Below are 21,327 nucleotides of genomic sequence, written 5' to 3' on the forward strand. Positions count from 1 at the left end.
CTATTATCTCATGCCTTTCCTCTTGGCCACAAAATGGCTGCTGCACCTCCAGGTATCATGTTGATGCTAAAGAAGAATAGGGTAAGAAAAGAGGAAGGATGGTACTAACTGTACCTGCTCTTACCAAGAAGAGCAAAAGCCTTCCAGAATTCTGCTTCTCTTTCTGATCAGAAGGCTTAGGGCTGATTTCCAGAATGGTATCACAAGGCCATTAGCTGGGAAAGAATCTACACTAAAGGCCAGAAAAAAGAAACAGGCTTGAGATGATTGGGATCAGTCAATGAATAATATCTGCCAAAGTAAGTTTTTACCTTGGTTTTTCATTTGTGCATCTCCTTCTTAAATTCTCCCTCTTTCCAGCCTGCATACCTTCTTTGTTTAGAAAGAGGTAGAACTGAGAAAAGTGATAACATGAAGAGTTGCGTCAGGAAGTAAAATTTGTTCTAGAAGAAATTGTAAACATGCAACAGAGAAAAGAGCATAGAAGGACATGAAGCAGGATATCTTTATTAGAGCAGAGGAGGTGAGAGGAAAAAGGAAATACTGGCTTGAGCAGAGGAGATGAAGGGAGGCTTTCAAGCCTTAGTGAATTAATTTCATAGCACTGCCTTTGCCAGAGGCAGAACCCATCTTGTTGAGTCTTAAAGGAAGCACCACAGACAACAGACTTTCTTACAGTTCATTTAATTACAGATTATCATATAAGAGATATTGTTTTTCATGTCTACAGAGCAAACAACAAAGGGTTTTGTGATACTCACAACCTATTTTTAAATGATACCTATTCAAATATTACCCATTCCATGAATCCTTAATGAATTTTTTTCCTTAAAAAAGCATCATAACTTTGAATAAAATTTCATAAAACATCATGAGGATTTCACACTACGACCATTAAGATAGCAAGAGTTCTCCCCAAGAGGCCAGGTCTCCTGGCTTATTCAACTCCTGACTCTGTCCTTCATCTGAGCTGCTATTAAGTGGGCCCCCTTTATACTGTTAAGTCACTGATGACTAAGAGTTCAAATCTTTATCCTGCTGGGAATTTCTAGTCACCGTCACTCTCACTGGAACTGTCGCTGTCAGATGACTCACTACTGTCATGCTTTTTAGGGGGGCGAAGCCTCCTATTGGGATGGGAGTTCCTGTAACCCCAGGTGCCTTGGCTTTGTGACCCACCCTTGTTCCGTGTGTAATTATGTTGTCTGTGGGGTACATAATGATTTTTCCTGCTGTGTGTTATTATGGTTTCCTCATTATTGGGACCATTATGGGAACCTATTTCATTTTTAATTTCATTATCAAGACCACGAGAAGGAATGAACTGGCCCTGACCTTTGCTCTTACTAGGAAATCTTTGTTTTTCCTTTGAGGTCTCTTGATTTCTGTTAGAATGTTCTGTACCTTTTCTGCTGCTACCTTTGCCATTTTTTGGAATTTCATTATAATTAGTACTTTCAGCTCCATCACTACTGCCATCTTTTCTTCTGTCTTTTGAGGGTACATGAGGGTAGTGGAACTCTATTTCCCCTTGATGAGCATTTTGGCTGCTGCCATCCACTCTGTTTCCTTCTTTCCCAGGGAGTTTCTTAAAATCGGTGCTACCTATGATGTCATTGCTGCCCTCCACTAGGCCTACATCAGCAGTATTTGCCTCTTGGGCTGTTTTACCCCTGGTTCCAGTAGTTTTTCTGCCATTCCTTTCTTTCTCTGGGATCTCATTATAACCTGGTCCTTTTGCATCAGGGCTAGTGGTCTCAGTTTCACTTGGGCTGAAAAGCTCTGTTTGAATATCTGTACCTTCTCGGTCAGGATCTATAGCATCTGCCTTACCAGAAATGTCCTTGAAAGGTGGACCATCTCCACTGAAAGGAGAGAGATCATTATCTCCTCTCCCTTGAAGATCAGGGTAACCACTGCCCTCAAAATCACTGGGGATTTTTTTTACTTTGGGGAGCTGTTTTAGATAGTCCATGTTGTGTTGGATGAGGTGGGTAGTTTTGCTTTTTACCGGAATATTCTGGGCTTGGGAATCTCTTTGGTGGTTCTTAAGTTGTGAGGGGGCTTTAGCATAGTTGGCATCTGCTGGAATTTTGCCTAGGACATTCCTGGGCTTGTTATCTTTGTTTTCTTTCCCCACGAGTTCGGTCACAGTCCCGGGCTCCGTTCTGTGGTACACGTTATTTCTGATGAGAGCTGTGCCGTATCCTTGGTTGTGTAGCTTGCGGATAGCAATGTCTCTGTCCTCAGCCCCACGCTTCCCAGTCGATTCAGGATAAATGGACATCTTTAGGTCACTGTGGGCATTTTCTTTGCTACTGATACTGTAGTCTTCATTCATTGACTGTTTATTTCCCGAAAGATTTTGAGATTTTGTGCTTTTGTTATTTTCATTGGTTCCAGGAAGGAACAAGTCTTCCTCTTTTTTCTGGACAATGTTTTCTTTAGGTGTTGGTTCTTGACTTCTCTTGCCAGAATGGGGAAGAGCAATACCTTTGGTTTTTTCTTCCTGCTAAAGTGTAATTTTCAATATAAAGTGATTATTTTATGTTAAAACTTTTAAAATTTAATAATTCTTAGGCCATAATGTTTAAAACCCCACCAGATACTTAATAAAAAGAGTCTTTTAACTCAAAAGAGATTTGTTGGTAGAGAGAATTTTGAAATGGCCAAAGCAGGTTTCACAGAAAAAGAAGAATGAACAAGGCTTTAAGAGTGGGTGAGATTCTAATACATGAAAGGAAAATGGTGACACTATCCTAAGAATAAGTATCATATTCAAATGTTTGGAAACAGGAAATATTTGAAAGAAATTATGAATAAAACTATAAGGCTGGAGTAGAGAAAGCCTAAAGAGAATGATAAAAAGGATAATCCTAAATAAGAGAAGTAAATTTGGAAATATAGATTAGGGCCTGATTTTAAAGGAGGATCTGAATTTAAGGAAGACAGAGTGTGGTCCTCACCTTGTGACCAGTGAGACATTTCAAGTGAAATGGAGTTCATCTTTCAAACATGATTATTCTCTCTCTCATTCTCTCTCTCTCTCTCCCTCCCCACACCCCTATTCTCTCTCTTTGTTTTGGCCCTGGTCTTCAAATGTATAAATATTTCCCTCTCTTCTTTTTCCTTTTTTTTTTTTTTTTACAGAGGATATACAAATAAAAGAATGTAGGTACTACTAAGCTTCTGATATTTAAACAAAGGATCTTGCAACAACTGTTGGTGACCCTAGTTATTGTCTGAGAAGGTAATCATTATCTTTATTTTCTTCCTCTTTTGTCATGTAACAAACCAAATTAGATAGTCTAGATCAATAGTTTTCAAATTTAGCACTTATCAGAACTATTTGGAAGGCTTACTGAAACAAGGATTGTTGGACCCAATGGCCAGAGTTTGTGATTCTATAGGCGTGGGGTGAGGTTCTAGAATCTGCATTTATGACAAGTTCGCAGCTGATGTTGATGCTGCTGGCCTGTAACCACACTTTGAGAACTACTCTTCTAGATCATAAGTTTATGTAGTCAAGGCCCAGATAAGAAAAGCCCTTGAGAGAATAATGGGATGAAAAATAGAGTGGAGAGAAGAGTGTTTATGTTTGTATCTAAATTTTTCCTTTTCAGGGAGAAGGTCTGTAAGGATGCTGCTTCACAGACAGACAGCACCTTACCAAACCTGAGGTACAGCCAAGGTGCAAGAAGCTTGAACAATGTGGTCAGGAAGAAGAGGGACTGAAATTGATTTTGCCCACTCCCTCTTTCTCTGTGGCACAGGCTAGATATGGAAGCATCTGAGAGCTTTCAGGAGCTTTCCAGAGGGAGTGAAGTGGCTCTAAAAGGAGCAATGTATTTAGATGGAGCATATATACTAGGAATAATGTGAGACATATGCAGACAAAGAGGGATCTACATTGTCCATGAGATCCAAGAGAGGCTGAATCCCCACTGTGCCCTCCATCACCCTGAGACTGTACTGTTTGGCCCTAAGCTGTTGTGGCCAGTGTCGTGGCAAGGCAAGCCGTATTATCCCTTTTGTGTCTGAGGATGCCGTGACTTCCTCTCCACTATTGTATGAGCTGTGTTTGTACATATGGTGTATGGTATGTACTGGACTAGAGAAGGAAATGACAACCCACTCCAGTATTCCCGCCTGGAAAATCCTATGGACTAAGGAGCCTGGAGGGCTACAGTCCATGGGGTCGCAAAGAATTGGACATGACTGAGTAACCTGGCCACGTTGTAGTGGATGGTGTTAAGCCATACCTGACTCCCTCATATACATGCTTGCCATCTTAGGGGGAGATGGCGGAAGTGAGGATCTGAGCATTTTTATCCAAAAGAGACTGAACAGTTAAAGATTAGATAAACTTAATTTAAATAGGTTGAATTTAAATTAATTTCTGCATACTCCCTCCCCATTTATTAACACATGGGTGGGAGCTCTTGAGCAAAAGAACTATTGTAGGCAGAATAAATAGCATACTTTCCCTCCACCTCAAGCTAAAAGGTGAGCTAAAATTTACAACACTCTACATAAACCTTTGAACTGGTGGATAACATGAAATCAAAATAAGTGATACTTATTGAGAGACTGAGACATATAAGAAGCTGGGCTGGTGTTTTATGTTCCAGGCAGTACCTGGTGACTTATTAAATGGCAGAGGTAGTGGTCCTACAGAGTTTAATGAAGTGTGGGGGCGATGTGGTAGGGCAGAGACCTCGTATTCAGTCAGGGTTTGCACAGACCTACAGAGTGTCAGAACTTCAGGCAGAAGAATTTGGTTTTATTTTATAGAGGATGGGGAGGCAGTGATGGTGTATGAGCAAGAGAGTAACAAGGAGGAATCAAGCTAAGAAAGAACAGTTAGGAGTCTGCTGCAGTGTCTGAGAATGAGATGTAATCACTTGGATTAGGATTACACCAAAGAGAAAAGTTACAAAGAAAAACCTTCTACTGGTGCCCAAATAGAAGGAGAAATGGCAACCCGCTCCAGCACTCTTGCCTGGAGAATCCCATGGACAGAGGAGCCTGATAAGCTACAGTCCACGGGGTCGTAAACAGTCGGACATGACAGAGCGACTTCTCTTTCTTTTCTTTAATAACTAGAATATTGACATGCAAAAGTGAAGGCAAGAAAAAAGATAACTTTTATATTAGACATATTGCTGTTGAGAGGCTATAGCATCTGAGCTCTAAATGCAGCATTCAGTTAGAGACAGAGTCGGGTGTCCCAGCCTCCCAGCCCATATCCTTCACACATATGACCTATGGTCAGCTGGTCTGTCCTGGAACATTTTATCAGCTAATTGCTTGTTACTTTTCATGTCAGATCATTTCACTTAAGGATATTCTAAATTTTTTTTCAATTTTTTTAAACCTGCAACCAGTAACTAGTATCCCTTTTTTCCTGATAGAACAGTCGGTAAGGTTATTTCCTCTTTCATGTACAACTGTTCCGGGAAAGGAAAGGTTTCCTCCATATTCACTGAATGCTTTGTCTTCTCCAGGTTGACATGTGCAGGTCACTGTTATTACGTCACTAGGTTCAGATCTGTTCTCAAATAGGAGTACTGTTCTACTTGGAAGTCTGCCTGCTTTTATATATAAACCTTATTAACATTGGAGGCAGAGGGTAACTGTCAAGATAAAAATGATTTATGGAGGTGTCTTCTATTCTTACAAAGCTGGCTAATATGCAGTACACAAACATTTCAATGTGTAGTATTTTTAAGATATAATTCTAAATGACTTATTTTGGGGAGTTATTATTTACTAATCTTTTATAGCAGGTATATTCTGAAAATAAGTAAGGTTTTCTCATGAGGGAAAATATAATAGAAAAACTTTATAATGAGTTTTTTTTGGAATAAAAAGTATTTTCAACATTTGACTTAAGACATTGCATCTGGGAAAGTTTTACCTGGACATCTATTCTTTCCTTTGCAACCAAGTTCATTATCTCACTGCTAATAGAAACTTTTGAGTTAAACAGGTACATTATAATAATCCCTTCTTAATTTTTCCCCTTCCTATTCTGAAGGGGGGAGTTTTGTTTTATATTTGATGCTTTTACTGCTTTTGAAACAGTAACATGTATACTAATGAACTGTGTAAATTTCTTTAAAGATCAAACAGATTTCTTTTATAAAAAAGTTAACTTCTAAATTGTGGTATATGATGGCCAATCATTTTGCATTTGCTTATGCCAGTTGACTTCTGATTGCACTGTTGATTGTATGATGTTTGAACAGTGAACGCATCCATTGGCCAATCTGCTTTCCTATCTCCATGCCTTGGCTCACATTATTCTTTTCATGGAGAAGAGTCCCACACAAATGTTTACTCAAATCCTACTCATCCTCCAGCTCAATTATTTCCAGTATATAGCTTTCTGTGAGCACCAGTTTAGGAACTAATCTTTTCTACTCCAAGCCCTAAAGCATGACTTTTGGGGGTATCACTCAGATAGCACTTTCTTTTTCAGGTTATAGTCATTTTTGTAAGCATGTTTTATTCTTTTCTAACTCTAAAATCCTGGAAAGAGTTAAGTTTTCTCAATCATTTATCTCACATAATATCTTGAACAATAGGAAGCACTCAACATATATTTGTTACAACTAATAAGTTTAAAAGACACTGAGTCTTAGAGATGTTAAGTCTTAGAGATGCATTTAAAGAATATTGAGCAGAACAAAATAACATTCTGAAGGGAAACTGCTACTTTTATGGGGAATGAAGCCAGATTTGGGGAAAAAGAGTAAATAGTCATTTTGTTGATGGCATTTTAAACTGTTTCTAGCTCTTTGGCCAATGAATTTACAAGAAGGGACTGAGTGAAAAGAAGTATTGTTTTACTCCAGTGACAGAGTGCTTATTCTTTCTCTTCCAAGCATCCTGACACAGATAGTGTCATCTATAGAATGAGTTTAAGGGACATTAAAATGTGTCGCTTTTTCCTAAAAAGGTCAAAATGATTTCCTTCTAATCCCTCCCCCCATAAGAGCATATGATATAGTATGTCCGGAAAACCTCCTTATAAAGGATCAAATGTTTCAGTGTTTGAAAAGCAGAGATATTACACTGCTGACAAAGGTCTGTATGTATAGTCAAGGCTGTATAGTATGTGTCCTCCCAGTGGTCACATAACAGTTGAGAGAGCTGGACCCTAAAGAGGGCAGAACACCAAATAATTGATGCCTTTGAATTGTGGTGCTGGAGAAACTTTACTTTACTCAGAAGCAATAACGTGAAGAACTCATGGGTGTCTGGCATCCACCAACATCACATGTGCTGTGGCAGGTCTTAAAGCAGGGCAGGGTTTGGGCCAGGGCATGAGGCGGCCTGTCTGTGTCAGGAAGACTCTGGGACCCAGAGGTCCGTAGCAGAGATGCTCCAGGAGCCTGGGACCAGGGAAAAGGACAAAAGCACCAGCCACAGACACAAACTCCAGACCAGACAAAAGTAAATGTCTCCCTTACAGTTTCTCCCGGTGTTGATCCAGAGCTGGCTCAGGATAAGGATCACTGGGATTCGACTTACCTTCACATCAGTTTGGTTTTTCCTTCCAGACGAGGTGGAAGCATACTTAAACATATAATAACCATGTTTCTCATGGTGACCCTTGTACGTTATCTACAAAAACACAACATTGTATTAATGTGGATTTATCTTTAACTTAGAAGTTTTCTGGCCCTCTTTTTTTTCCATTTATTTTTATTAGTTGGAGGCTAATTACTTTACAATATTGTAGTGGTTTTTGCCTGGCTCTCTTTTTAATAGTAAAAGATATTTTTAACTCCGGTGAAGTCTACTTATGCATCTAACAGATGGTAGTACTTCTGATAACCACAGGAGGGCGTATGTCAGCCAGCTCCCGAAGAGAGCAGCTTGTTTCTGTCTCTAAGTCGGTTTTCCTTGACGATGAGTATGAGTATCAAACAGCTCTCTCCGCAGAGTGTATCAATTTTACTATAAATTTCAATGCAAATGGAGAATTGGTAATATTTTCAAGTAGGAGAAGGCAGCGGTAGGAGGAGAAAGGCGGATTTTACAGTATTCATGCTGATGTCAAATTGGCAAAACTCACAGCATAAACATTCAGGCTCTTAAGCTTGTAGTTTTTGCCTTTGTAATTTTAAGCTAAGATAGAGAACAGAAGATTGTTAGTTTTTAGAACAGAATTTTCTGAGACTGCCAGGAGAAACCCTGCTAGGCAGAAGTAAACTGCAATTTGGTGACATGAAATGCTGAGAGTTCTTGTTTAACTTTCTGGTTGCATGTAAAAACTAACTCCATGTACAGAGAATTCCTCATAAAGACTTGTTAACTCACTTCCCTTTGTTTTCTCCCTCATTTATTACTTTGTTCTCATGTACCTGCATGGGAAAATATTGTTTGCTAATAGCAACATCCTAGAATTTTATCCCTCTGAAGGAAGAAATCACATGAAGAGAAACAAGTTCCCATTCAGAAGGCTTTTTTCTTTTATATCACACATTGTGTGAATTAAAAGTGCCAAAAGTAGGTTGTGTAATTTTCCATTTCCATTCTAGGTACACAAGAATATTTTGACAGTTAAAAATTTCCCCATATTGACTTTTCTCTTTATAGAGTTGGAAGAGGTGTATTTGAGAAGAATAATTCTGTTTACCCTCTGTTCTTCCACACAGTCTTGCTTCGTTTTCTCAGCCTGTGGTTGCAATGTCTGAAAGGAAACAAGAAATAAAACATCACCAAGTATTTCTTCTTTCACTCATTTCTTCAAACAATAAATGTCTCCTTTATTTTTCTCACTCCGCGCTCAGTTCTCAGTCCCTCAGTCGTATCCAACTCTTCGTGACCCCATGGACAGTAGCCCACCAGGCTCCTCTGTCCATGGAATTTTCCAGGCCAGAATACTAGGGTGGGTTGCTATTTGCTCCTCCAGGGGATCATCCCAACCCAGGGACCAAACCCAGGTCTCCTGCGTTGGCAGGAAGATTCTTCTGTGTGCCGCCTGAGAAACCCTTTTCTCTCACTGGGTTATTCAGTGTTGAAAATGATTCTGGCCAAAAGAAGATGGTCACATACATGACATTTGTTTCTGCATTGAAGGAGGGTGCTGACCTTCCTTCCCTAGAGGGAGACAGTGCTGTCTCTACTAAGAACCTCGTTCAGTATGGGAGAACAGCTGAGTTGGGAGGGGTGGCCCTCCAAGTGAAAAAGCTTAAATGTCATTTGTATCCACTGAAAAATTTTCCCTGGCATGCTGGGAGTGTTTGGTATCAGTGAACTAAAATCAGAGTTGAGTGAGGTGTGGATTGTATGTGCATTGATGGTATAAGTTCAGTCATTGCTGTTAAAATTAGGATATGATGCTCCTGATGGTCCATCAAGAGTGAAACCATAGCCCTGCACCAAAGGGGAAGGAATACACTGGAGAGGGGACTTTATTGTGGCCAGTCACCTGGGCAGTTTTTCTTTCAGGGAAAGGGAAAATGACATTTTGAAAGATTGTATTTTATAGAATGTGAGTTATGGGATGACACTATGAACGATTAAGCTTTCCATTGCTTCCACTATCAAAAATCCAAAATCTTACCTAACAAAAAAACCGAAGAAAGTTACTTTTTTTTTTCAATTTCATAGTAATTTTTATCCCCTAAGGGCATATTTTATAATTCTACCCTTTATTGCCCCCTCCTTTTGTTGGTTCTTATACGATCATGTGCATATAAATTTAGAGCACTGTATCATTCTTCAGAAATATCAAAAAAGCTTAAGTAGCTCTGGAAATGGGGCTATAGGAGAGAGAAAATATTTTAAAAAATGATATAGGTACCTATTAAGCAAAAGAAAGAAATGATAGTTTGGGGTATTCAGTATCTTCTTACAGAACATACATGTAACGTGTTAAAAACTTACATGATAGTATAGAGAACCTAAATATAGTTCACAATAATAAATCATGAATTTATAACAAAGTAACCTATAACAAAGTCTTTATGGTCTAATTGCATATTGATGATTATTAATTAAATTGCATGGTTCAACAATCATATTTTATTTTTTCCACTTAAAATTTTGTTTTTGAAGGAAACAAGGATGTTACCCCTAAATATGCCTTTTAAAAATGTGAACCATTTAAAATGTCTTCATTGAAATTGTTGCAGTGTTGTTTCTGTTTTATGTTTTAGTTTTTGGCCACAAAGCTTGTGGGATCTTAACTCCCTGACTAGTGATCGAACCTGTACCCCCTGCATTGAAAAGCGAAGTCTTAAGCACTGGATCACCAGGGAAGTCCCCTAAATATGCCTTTTTGACATAAAAATTATTTTGAGCTGAAGGCAATTAAGAAGTAGAACATGTAGAAAAAGTTCCCTTTTCTGCCTAAAGGTAGGGAATAAATTCTCCTTTTACTAGAGACAATTTCTTATCAGTCTAGAGATGGCACAGGGGAATATGCAAACAAATCTTGTTAAACTAATCTTAATCTTCCTAATTAAGGAAGATAAGGATTATCTAATCCTATCCTGTTTGTCCTGTCAATTCTTCACAATATCTTATTACTTTGTCTAAATGGTATTAAAAACCTCCTGCCCTCATCATTTCTTTCAGCCCTCATTCTCTTGTGAAGTCTTCCATGTACCTGTAAAATTATAAAACAAATTTGTATGCTCTTCTCCTGTTAATCTGTCTTTGTTGGTTTCATTTTCAGATCCAGCCAGAAGATTGAGGAAAATCTTTTCCTCGCCTAGAGTTTGAAATTGGATTATATATCCAGAACATAGGTAAGTGGCTCAGTATACACTGATTTCTGATACCACCGATCTGTAATTGAATAATTTAGATAATTACCCAAATAGAATCCATTTGGAAGAAAACGTCACATATAGCTATTTGTAATTCCAAATTAGTCTCTGTATCCTTGCCGAACCTCTTTCACTTGAAATCTGCACCGCTCCTCCTCCCACACCCCCTCCCTACCCACTTGGCAGTTCTGCCCTTGAACGTGGCTCTGAAATGGAGATGGCCTTGTTTCCTTCAGAGGAAGAAGACTGGCATCCTCTCTTGACCAATGGTCAGTGGATTGGTGTTGACATAGCACATTTACTGGAAAATGGTCAGAGATGCCGCTCCAGCTGTCCTTTGGAATGTGTTGCTCAAAATAGACCCATCCGCAGCTGGTGGGATTGAGCTGGGTCAGCAGGACCCACTCCGTCCTCCTCATGCCTCGCGCGTGCCTCTGTGGCCCTGACTGAGCAAAGTCAGTTTTGTGTATTGGGCCTGGCAGATGTCTATTTTAAGCCGTACGCACCCCACAGGACTGCCAGAGCATGCATGCTGAGAGGGGACCTGCTTTCTCAACTCCTACTCTCCTCAGCGGTTGGCATGGCTCACGCTTGTCAGTGGTTGCTTGCCCACTCACTCGGGACCTGTATGCAACTTCTTCTCTGACAACAGAATGACCACTTGCTTCCACGCTTCTCCAACCCTGAGACGTTAGGATGTTTTTCAGGCATTATCTTATAAGCACTGTGTCTCCTTGGCAGAAAATATCTGTAACACTCAGCATTTTCACAAGATGAGTTAGTCACATCCTGAGTGTTCATCTGGGTGAATCAAGGAGAAGAAAAGACACAGAAGGAAACTGGAGCTTGATTTGGGTTAAGCTGCGGGGAACTTCTTTCCATCTTTAGCCTTGCTGATGAAGAGAAAATCACTAGCAGGATCTCACAGTGTTGGAATGTTGCAAGAATTACAGAAAAGCTCTGGTTCCTTTGTGTGGTCTTGCAGTTATACAGTCTAGTTGCTTAGCCATAGAGCATTCAAGTCAAACTCTTTTCAGATTTTGGTAAAATATTCAGAAGCTCTTTTGAGATGTTACAATTTGAGTATATTTGCTCATTGGCATTAGCTGATTGAAATACTATGGCTGGCAATTGGTTTTCTTGAAAATATTCTTTCTGGTGCTTCTCCAAAGGCAATATGTGGACATCTTGTAATTCTTACATGTTTGTTGAGGGCCTCCTTGGTGACAGACATTGTGCCAAGTCTTGAATACTTCCTCTGTGTTTGGTATTTTATTGTAACTGAACTAGCTAAGTGCTACTAGTTTACAAAGATGTTGCTTAAAGGAAAAATAGATAAAGAGAGCAAGAGATTATATGATGTGCAACTGAATTGGTAAATGCTTACTGGTGCTGCCAGGGTCAGGCTGAAAAGGAGCAGTTCCAAACAGAAGATTCGCATCTTTGAGAATCTCTAGAAAAAGACAATAATATTTTATCCTAAAGTATTGTCAGTTATGAACTGTAGCCATAAGAATAAATAAAACACAAAAGTCTGTATAAACATCCATCCCCTTAGCAGTCCATTAGTCCATTTCCTTTTGTTTAAAAAAAACCTGTATATAATTTAAATCTAAGTGTAGAAACTTTAAGAGCTTTCATATGTCTAATCATTCCAATGCGAATGTGAAAATTGTCCAACATTATTAAAACAAAATAGAAATGAATTTATAGATATTTATTTACTCTACTGTCAGCTCAAACTTTTCCCTTTTGTCTTTAGAGAGAATTTAATTGAATTATTTATATAATTCAGAATAATATTAAGCAAAGAGTTAGTAAACTTGAAGATAGATCAATAGAAATGTAATTTGAACAAGAGAGGGAAAAAAGATTTTTAAATGACTGTTTTCTTTTAGCCCTTTGTAAGTGTGTTCAGCTTACTCAGGGACCTGTGTGATGATAGCAATGATCTACTCAGAATTCTATGTCTCAGAGAGGAAGTATAGCAAAATTAAGAACTAGGGTTTTAAAGTGAGATTTATGTTTGAGTTCTTGGCTCTGTTATTTAATAGCCAAGGGACCCTGGGCAAGTCATTTAAACTCTCTAAACTTTGGTTACCTCATTTGTAAGACGTGAGTAATATTTATAGTTATATCTGATGAAAAAACTCTTAGATAACTCTTTACACAAAGTCTGGCACATAGTAAGTGCTCAATAAAGGTTAGCTATTGTCATTTAAATAAACAGTTTAAAAATAACATTAAGTTAGTATAACAACTCATAACAGACTAAATGAATCTGCCAGGATAGCAAGCTCCACTGTGAGGAATGAAATCTTGTTTGCTATCAGCCTGGTGCCCAAATATATATCCTCATACTCATTAGCAAAGGATATGAAGTGGGAGCCACCTGTGGTCTGGAGACCAGGACAATTTATATAATGCCTATTTTAATAGCTAACATTTACTGAAAACTAAAATGAGCCAAACACTGTTCTAAAAATTTGACATGTATTCAATTATTGTAGATAACAATAACCCTATGGAGTTAGGTGACATTACCAGTCCTGTTTTATAGATTGGGAAATAGACACAAATTCAAATAATTTGTCCCAGAATTCCTAGGTGTTCAGAGGCAGAACCAGGATTAGCAGCCAGGCAATGTAGCTCTAGAGCCAGACTCTACACCACCTTGAATAAGTTTCTATTCTTTTATCTTATTGCAGAATGATCTACATGGAGTTCATATAAAGGCTAATCATAGAATTATATTGGGCTCAACAAGATGATGTTTAAAAGACTAACATTTTATTATGGATAAAGGTACATGTTTATACTTAGGTAAATGTGTTAAGAGAATCTAGTGAGTTTGTTTAAGTCTAGAAAGCCAATAGATTGAAAAAGAAAATTGACATAACTTTGGATGACTCATCTGTTGGTTTTGATACTAAGTATTTTACTAATTACCACACAGACATATAACAACCAATATGAAAATTAAAAATTTACACCACTCTTTGGTAGTACTTGAGAGAAAAATACTTTTAATAGGAAAAATAAGCTAAATACTGTTGTAATTTTCAATCATTTCAAAGTAAAAACTTTGGTGAAATAAATAAAACTATTAAATATATTCTAAAATCCTGGGCTATTATCCTCTAAATTAATGCAATTTTAAGAACCTTAATCCTAGTCATGACCAATCCAAGTTAGCTTCTGAGCGTTCTAGGGATCAGGACAGTGTAAGCCATGTATCTAATAACTTATGCTGATCAGTAGAAATATCAGCACAGATGAGGTTTGAGAGCATAAGTCTGATCATATTATCCTTATTCTGTCTTTTTTTGCTTATAGCAAAAGTATAGAGTAAAACTGAAGTCCTTGAGTCATTGTGGAGATTGATAATATTGGTAGTCAGACCAGAGAGAAAATGCTACCAAGCCACAAATTTTAGTTGTTCATTTCTAGAGCTTAGTAACACACTTTCTTTTTATAAAACAAAACACTAAATATTACATAGTTGTGCCCACTGGAAAATATTTTCAATATGCATTTATTTTCAAAAGCAATATTCCTACCTGAATGGCATGCATCCTAAAAATGTAAACTATATTATAAGGCTATTTGCTATCAAGAGAGTCAAATTACCTGGGGATCTTTGACCTTCAGAATACCTGGTTTCTTCTGCAGGATTAGCAGTCTTTGGGTATTTTGCTGAAATTTAAAGTTTGTTAGAGTACCCAATGGCCAATCAGCACTGGCTCATTTAGCACTAGAAAACAATTTGCTACCAGTGTCCACAGATAACCATAGGGGGCAGAGTAATTTTAATCTAAAAATGTTTTTGTGGTAAAAAGCTGCTATCAAATGTTCCAGAAAGTGGGATAAACAGAAAATATAAATACCTCAGCTTGGTATATTATGTTGTCAAATAATTAAAAGTGATTTCAGAACTATTGGTTCTGGCTGAGTAACTCGCAAGTTTACAAACAGAAAACAGTGCAGCTATTCTTTTGTGTAGAAAGTTTGTCATTTCAATTGTGCCTGAATGAACTTTAGCAATATTTAAGAAAAATGCATTGAGTGCCTATTATGTGACAGGCATTAGGGAAACAGCAGTGAATGAAACAGATAGGAAAAAGAATCCCGGTCTTCACGGAGTTTATAAGCTGGTGGAGAGACAAGCAATAAACAACATAAATGAGTAATACATTATGTTGTGTAGTGACACAGACTCAGTCTAAGAAGAAAAAGCGTTGCAGGGAGATGACAATAACAAGCACTGGGAGTGGGAACATTGGGTGAAATTTTAGATTAAGAGGCCCAGGAAGGCCTTTTTGAGGGGGCGACTTTCCAGTAAAGACCTGTAGACATATGGCTTTGTAGTGGAAGAACATTCTAGGCAAAAGGAAGAGAAGAGGAGACTTCTCAGGGATAAGAGCCTGCTGACTTGTTCCGAGACAGGAAAGAGGTCAATTTGGCTGGATGGACTGCAAAGGGGAATAGCAGGAAATGAAGCCAGAGGGGTATTAGATGGCAGATGATGTAGTGCCCCTGGGTCATCATGAGGCTCCTGACTTCACTTGAGTGAGAAGGAAGCCCTTAGAGGTCTTGGGCAAGGGAGGAATTCAAGGAGGGCCTGAGTAGGAAAAGGCAGAGTCTGGCAAGCAAGCTCTTGTGGTAATCCAGTCATGAGACATCTGGGACTTGAACCAGAAGAAACAGTGAGAAGTGGTCACGTTCTAGATTTATTTTGAAAGTAAAATAGGAATGACTGATATACTGGATGTGGCTGTGAGAGGAAATCAAGAATCAAGGATGGCACCGAGGTTTTCACGTTGAGCGACTGGAGGAATAAAGCTCCTCCATGGTATTGTTATGGGGAAAACTGTAGAAGTGGTTTAGAAGGAAGCATTGAGAGTTTGGGTTTGTATGTGAATGTTATAAAATGGTCAATTTAGGACATTGACTTTTTCAATGAAATAAGTAGCACGTGCATATCGGAATAAGCATTTTAAGGGCAGTTGTTTGGTCCAGTCTGCCTGCCAAATTCATGATCGCAAGAGTTCAGGAGGTTCCATTTAGTTTAAAATATTATGCTACCTGGAGGGATAATTTATGTTAGAATTTTATGTAGAAAACATTAATAAAAGATAGTGTAAGAATTTTTTAACTCATGCCAAACAATAAAAACTACCTATGAAGTGGAGTGAAGTGAAAGTCGCTCAGTCGTGTCCAACTCTTTGTGACCCCATGGACTATACAGCCCATGGAATTCTCTAGGCCAGAATACTGGAGTGGGTAGCCTTTCCCTTCTCCAGGGGATCTTCCCAACCCAAGGATTGAATCCAGGTCTCCTGCATTGCAGGTGGATTCTTTACCAGCTGAGCCACAAGGGAAGCCCAAGAACTACCTATAGCTTAACACAATTTAGCATACTATAAATGATATGTAATGAGATTTCAATGTAAGCTCCCAATTCTTCTAATTTTCAAAACAGACAAAAACCAAAAGAAAACAAGCGCAACAGCCCTTGGGTGGCTTTAGCTGAGAGAATGTTTTCTTTTCTAGTTCAGGCTGAATCCCTATTTTTGCTTTCCCAAGTTCTGCACATCCTCTTCTGAGTGTCTGAAGCTGGTTCTTAAAACACTTGCCAGGATTAGAATTTTAGCTCTTGGGCTGGTGCCCCTGTTGATTCACAACCATTTAACCATGAATTTTAAGGTATTTGAACATTGCCATTAACAATGCAGATATTTAACTGGTAGCTTTGGAGTCAAACAGACCTGAGTTTAAATACTGACTCTTACCTCTTGTTTGCTGTGGTCAGTTTCTTAAGCAATTAAATTGAACTTCTGTAGCCTCAATATCTCCATCGAGAATAAAGAGCTTGATAATAAGCTAAACTTTCATTGAGTGATTACTAAAATCCAAGTATTATTCTAAGTGTGGTCTTTAACTCACTTAATGTTTACAAAAACTCTATATTGTAGATACTGTTACTATCATTCTGATTTCAGTGATAAGACATAAGCAATTATGTGAAGTGACTTGCTTAAGGTCATATATCCAGATAATATAAACAGCTAGAATTTACATTTTGACAATCTGACTCCAAAGTGAGGTTTGAAAACCACTTCACTGTACTGTCTCATAAAGTCAACATAAACATTAAATTGACAAATGTTAATTCTAAACTAAACAATAAATACATGATAACTCCTCATCCCACCCATTCTCCCATCATTATGTAGTAATCTGGTATTCAGATGACATCCTTCTGTATCTCCTTTCTGTCCTCTCTTTTCCTACCATGTTTCCTTTTATGACTCATTTGATAAAGGAAAAAAATAATCAATGAAATAGTGAAAGAAATAATAGAGTTGAAGTTTAAGAGCATATGGTGGGCTATTTCCCTAGACATCGCAAATATTAATGACTGGAATTTCAGCAAAATGTAAAGGATTTGACTGATACAGAAAAAGGCTAACAAGGAAACGGAAGTAAAGGAAAGGAGAGGCCAACCAGTAGTGCTCAGTCATCTGTAAGACTGAACAGAAGCATACAGCTACATAACACATTCACAAATTTCTGTAACAGTTAGAAAGTCTGCAATGTTTTAAGGCTTTGTCCTCTTCTATAATAATAACTTTATACTTTTGAATGATCACATGGTATGTGCCTTGTCCGTGGTACAGCCTTAGAAAATATTGGGGTTTTTCACTAATATTATTTTATAGTTTCAGATAGCTCTCAAATATGTTTTCCTTTGTCTTTCCTTCTTTTCAAAAAATTTTAGTGTATAAGAGATTTCCCCTCATTTAAGTGATTAGAAAGTGTTTAATTCTATCTAGATGAATCTGTGTTCTATGAGAGAAAATTCATAGAACATTAAGAGAAAAGTTGACTTAGCTACCGGTCCTACCAAGGAGTAAACTGGGAGTAGCTAAATATATATGCACTCCCAAAGCTAAAATGAATTCAAAGCTCAAAAAATAAAAATGCAACTTGAGCTTTAAATTTAGAACCCACAATTGACTAAAGCAAAAAAAGAGGGAAAAAAAAAAAATGAGCCTATTTTGGCTGAAAGTTTGCAGAGAAAAAACCATGGGGGAAAAACAGAGAATTTGCTGAAGTTCTGTGAAATAGAGATGTTACATCTACTATCTTAAAACTTGCCCCCTGATTGAGCTTGAACTTCAAAAACTCAACGTAAATTTCCTAAATATTTTTCTGTAATAAACAGTTTTGCCATAACATTTCTTAGGAACCAAAGATAAAGACCAGAGTTCAGTAAAAAATGTTATCTAGCCTCACACTATTTATATTTAATTGGAAAACAAAATAAAATAAAATTAGGAAAGAATAGAAAAGAACAGGAAATAGACATGAACTCTCTTCTGGTTCTTGGTTCATGGCTCAAGATGATGCACCTCGCTTGGCTTTCCTGGGCCAGCCTGACACATGGGGTTGATCTTTAAAGAGATTTTTAGATAAAACTAGTCCACAAAACATGTTTAATTTTGTGCTGATTTTTTTTATTTCTTATTCTTCACTTGATTGAGAACAATCATATAAAATATGAGCAGACTAATAACCTACAGTCTGTTCAGTTACCGGACCCTCATCTAGGAGTAAAGCTATGTGTTTTTGTCTTGTCTTGTTTTGTTTTTCCATCTATTTCTGGAACCTCCCACCTGTCTTCTCTGTACTTGTGCTCTAGGTTCAATTATTTTGATATACATTTTTAAAAACTTAAGATTGTAGGAACTCTTTTTATCTTGTAAGATGTTGTTTCCCAACACATTGTTAACACATTCGATAATACAGTTCTCTGTATCATTGCAGGGCTTTAGAGGTATGCATATACTATACATATTTCTGACTAACTAAAATAATGCTCTATTTTCTCATTTACATACACAATAAATAGAAAGAGTTTTCCCTCCTGAATCGGGGGAGGGCAGTTCTTCACAGTGTTGTGAATGAAAAAGGGGGACCCTTTTTGAGCATCTTCTCCTTACCATATGGACCCTTAAAGACTTGTCAAGGCTGAAGACTTGTCAAGGCTTTAGGCATTTCATAGAAAAATTGTTCCCTATTGATTTCCAGAAGTGAGTCTGAAATGGGTCTGTTGAGGCTTGCTGTGTTTTTAGCAGAAGGAAACATTTCTGTTTTAAATATGTTCATTCATGAGGATCAATATTCATCCTGAGTTTTGGAAAGGTCACTTTTTAAAACATCACTTACAACTTTCTCATCTACCCCCAAATTATGTTTATTTTTGGTTTTAAGCTTTTTTTCTCTTGGTGTTTGGGAATTTCAACAGAAGTGCATACAAATTTCAGCCAGATATGGAGCCACAAAGACTCAAGGAACCACAAAGAGTCACGAACAGTGTGAAACTAGCTGTGTTCGTTGCCCTAGGCTATTTGTTTACAATTCAGCTATTACTAGCAAAGAAAGGTATGTCAATATAATTTACTTTTATTTTTATATTAGAAAGATGTCTTATTACACCTTAAAGTGTAATTCAGAGGGTGTGGTTAAAATGTAATTATAATGACACCAGACTTTTCCTTCAGGACATGGTGACATTACTGGAAGTAGCTGTAAAATTTTGTTGTGTGACCTCAAGGGGGAAATATCTTTCATTCCCAAATACTCCTTGCCATTTTGTTTTACAAGACCGAATATCCTCTTAAGAGACAGAACATGATGACACATACCAGCTAGTTATTCATTGTATTGGACACATGCTGTTTTCTTACCTAATTTGGGCATGTCTACTCTTCTCAGTTTTTAAACTTCATGTTTATCTGTATTGTGTTATCATTTTACTTTAGTTCTTTTCTCATGACTATCATGATTTTCATGAACCCAGATTGTCTCTGTGCTTATTTGTTCTTATTTCAGTTATCTTTTGCCATGTAACAAACTGCCTCCAAACTTAGTGGTTTAAAACACCCTCTGATTATTTTCTCTCAAGTGTCTATAGGGTAACTTGGCTCAGCTGTGTGGTACTTACTGGATCTCTCATTTGGGACATTCACACAGAGTGGGTGCAGGAGTTCCCTGAAGACTTTATTAGGCTACACCATCTAAGATGGTGCTTTGGTGCTTCTCCATATGACTTTCTCCAGTAGAACCAGTTGAACTTCTTATATGTGGATCAGGACTTAAAATAACTCCATGAATTAAAAGCTCTTTAACTGAGGCTTCCCTGGTGGCTCAGAGGTAAAAGAATCCATCTATCAGTGCAGGAGAAACAGGTTTGATTCCTTATCCAGGAAGATCCCGCATGCTTCTTGCTAACATGGATCAGCAAACTTTGTCTGTAAAGGACCAGATAGTAAATATTTTTGTTTTTGCAGGCCGTGTGGAGCTCGTGTGCCACAACTATTGTGCCTGTGCTCTAGAGCCTGGGAATTACAAGTATTGAGCCCACATTCTGCAACCATAGAATTAACCATAGTAGTACTGATTTGATAATGACTCTTTCTCTACAACATAAGTAATGGTTTATGTTATGCTGTTGATTTTCTATAACTATCCTATAGCTAGAATCAAGATTAAGCTTTCCCTCAGCTCGCTAAGAGGTGAAACATGCCTGAAAATCTCTGTCATGAAAAGATAACTAGGATAATAAAAATATTATCTTCAATATTGTTTATTAAAGATAAATAGCAAAAAAAAAAAAAAAATAGCATTCTTGGTGTGTTCACATTGGGGAAGTATCAGAAGCATTTTATTAAGTGGCTGCAGAAAAGAAATAACTCACAGATTGCTGTAACAAATACCAGAAATTTTACTACATGTTTTGTGAGGTCATTGATAGTTGGCTTGTATCCAAAGTGATTAACAACAACTAAAATTTTACAGCTTCTCAGGTGGCCCAGTGATAATCTGCCTACCAATGCAGGAGACACGGATTCAGTCCCTGGGTTGGGAAATCCCCTAGAGAAGGACCTAGTAACCCACTCCAGTATTCTTGCCTGGAAAATCCCATGGACAGAGGAGCCTGCAGTCCATGGGGCCATAAAAGAGCCAGACACAAATTAGCAACTAAACAACAACAACAACAAAAGTTTTAAATTAATCAATTCTTTATGGTTATGACTTTATACAGTCATCTAAAATGGGAGTGAGCAAACCAAATCTGGCCCAACATTTGTTTTTGCATAGAGAGTTTTATTGGAACACAGCCATGCATATTTGTTTACATTTTGTCTATGGCAGTTTTTACTACAGTGACAGATTTAAGGAGTTGTGACAGAAGCCATATGGCCTTCAAAGCCAAAAATATTCATTATCTGGTCCTTTACAGAGACAGTTTGCTGACCCATGACTAAATTAAAATAAAAAGATTGAATGTGTATTTTTTAAAAAGATAAGACATAGCACAGGGAACTCTATTCAATACTCTGTAATGGCATGTATGTGAAAATAATCTTAAAAATAGAGTGGACATATGTACATGTATAGCTGCTTCGCTTTGCTGTATACCTGAAACTAACAAAACATTGTCAATCAACTATCTCCAATAAAAAAAATT

The 21,327-nt window shown here is 37.7% G+C and overlaps 1 protein-coding gene across 3 annotated transcripts; it reads right to left on the reverse strand.

Annotated features, from left to right (window-relative positions):
* Nucleotides 1–1,048: 1,048 nt before the first annotated feature.
* MEPE (matrix extracellular phosphoglycoprotein) lies at nucleotides 1,049–12,231 on the reverse strand. Of its 3 annotated transcripts, none has more exons than XM_065907273.1 (4): nucleotides 12,178–12,231; nucleotides 8,651–8,704; nucleotides 7,540–7,632; nucleotides 1,049–2,509 (listed from the first exon to the last, which is right to left on the reverse strand). In XM_065907273.1, the coding sequence occupies exons 1-4, from the start codon at nucleotides 12,229–12,231 to the stop codon at nucleotides 1,049–1,051; spliced, it is 1,662 nt and encodes a 553-aa protein (XP_065763345.1). The 3 variants fall into 3 exon arrangements, with proteins under 3 accessions (XP_065763345.1, XP_065763344.1, XP_065763346.1); XM_065907272.1 differs by having other exon boundaries at nucleotides 1,049–2,512; XM_065907274.1 differs by lacking the exon at nucleotides 7,540–7,632 and having other exon boundaries at nucleotides 1,049–2,512.
* Between the last annotated feature and the right edge of the window lie 9,096 nt (nucleotides 12,232–21,327).

This window comes from Muntiacus reevesi, chromosome 16 (genome assembly GCF_963930625.1).
Source record: "Muntiacus reevesi chromosome 16, mMunRee1.1, whole genome shotgun sequence".
NCBI classification, from domain to species: Eukaryota; Metazoa; Chordata; class Mammalia; order Artiodactyla; family Cervidae; genus Muntiacus; species Muntiacus reevesi.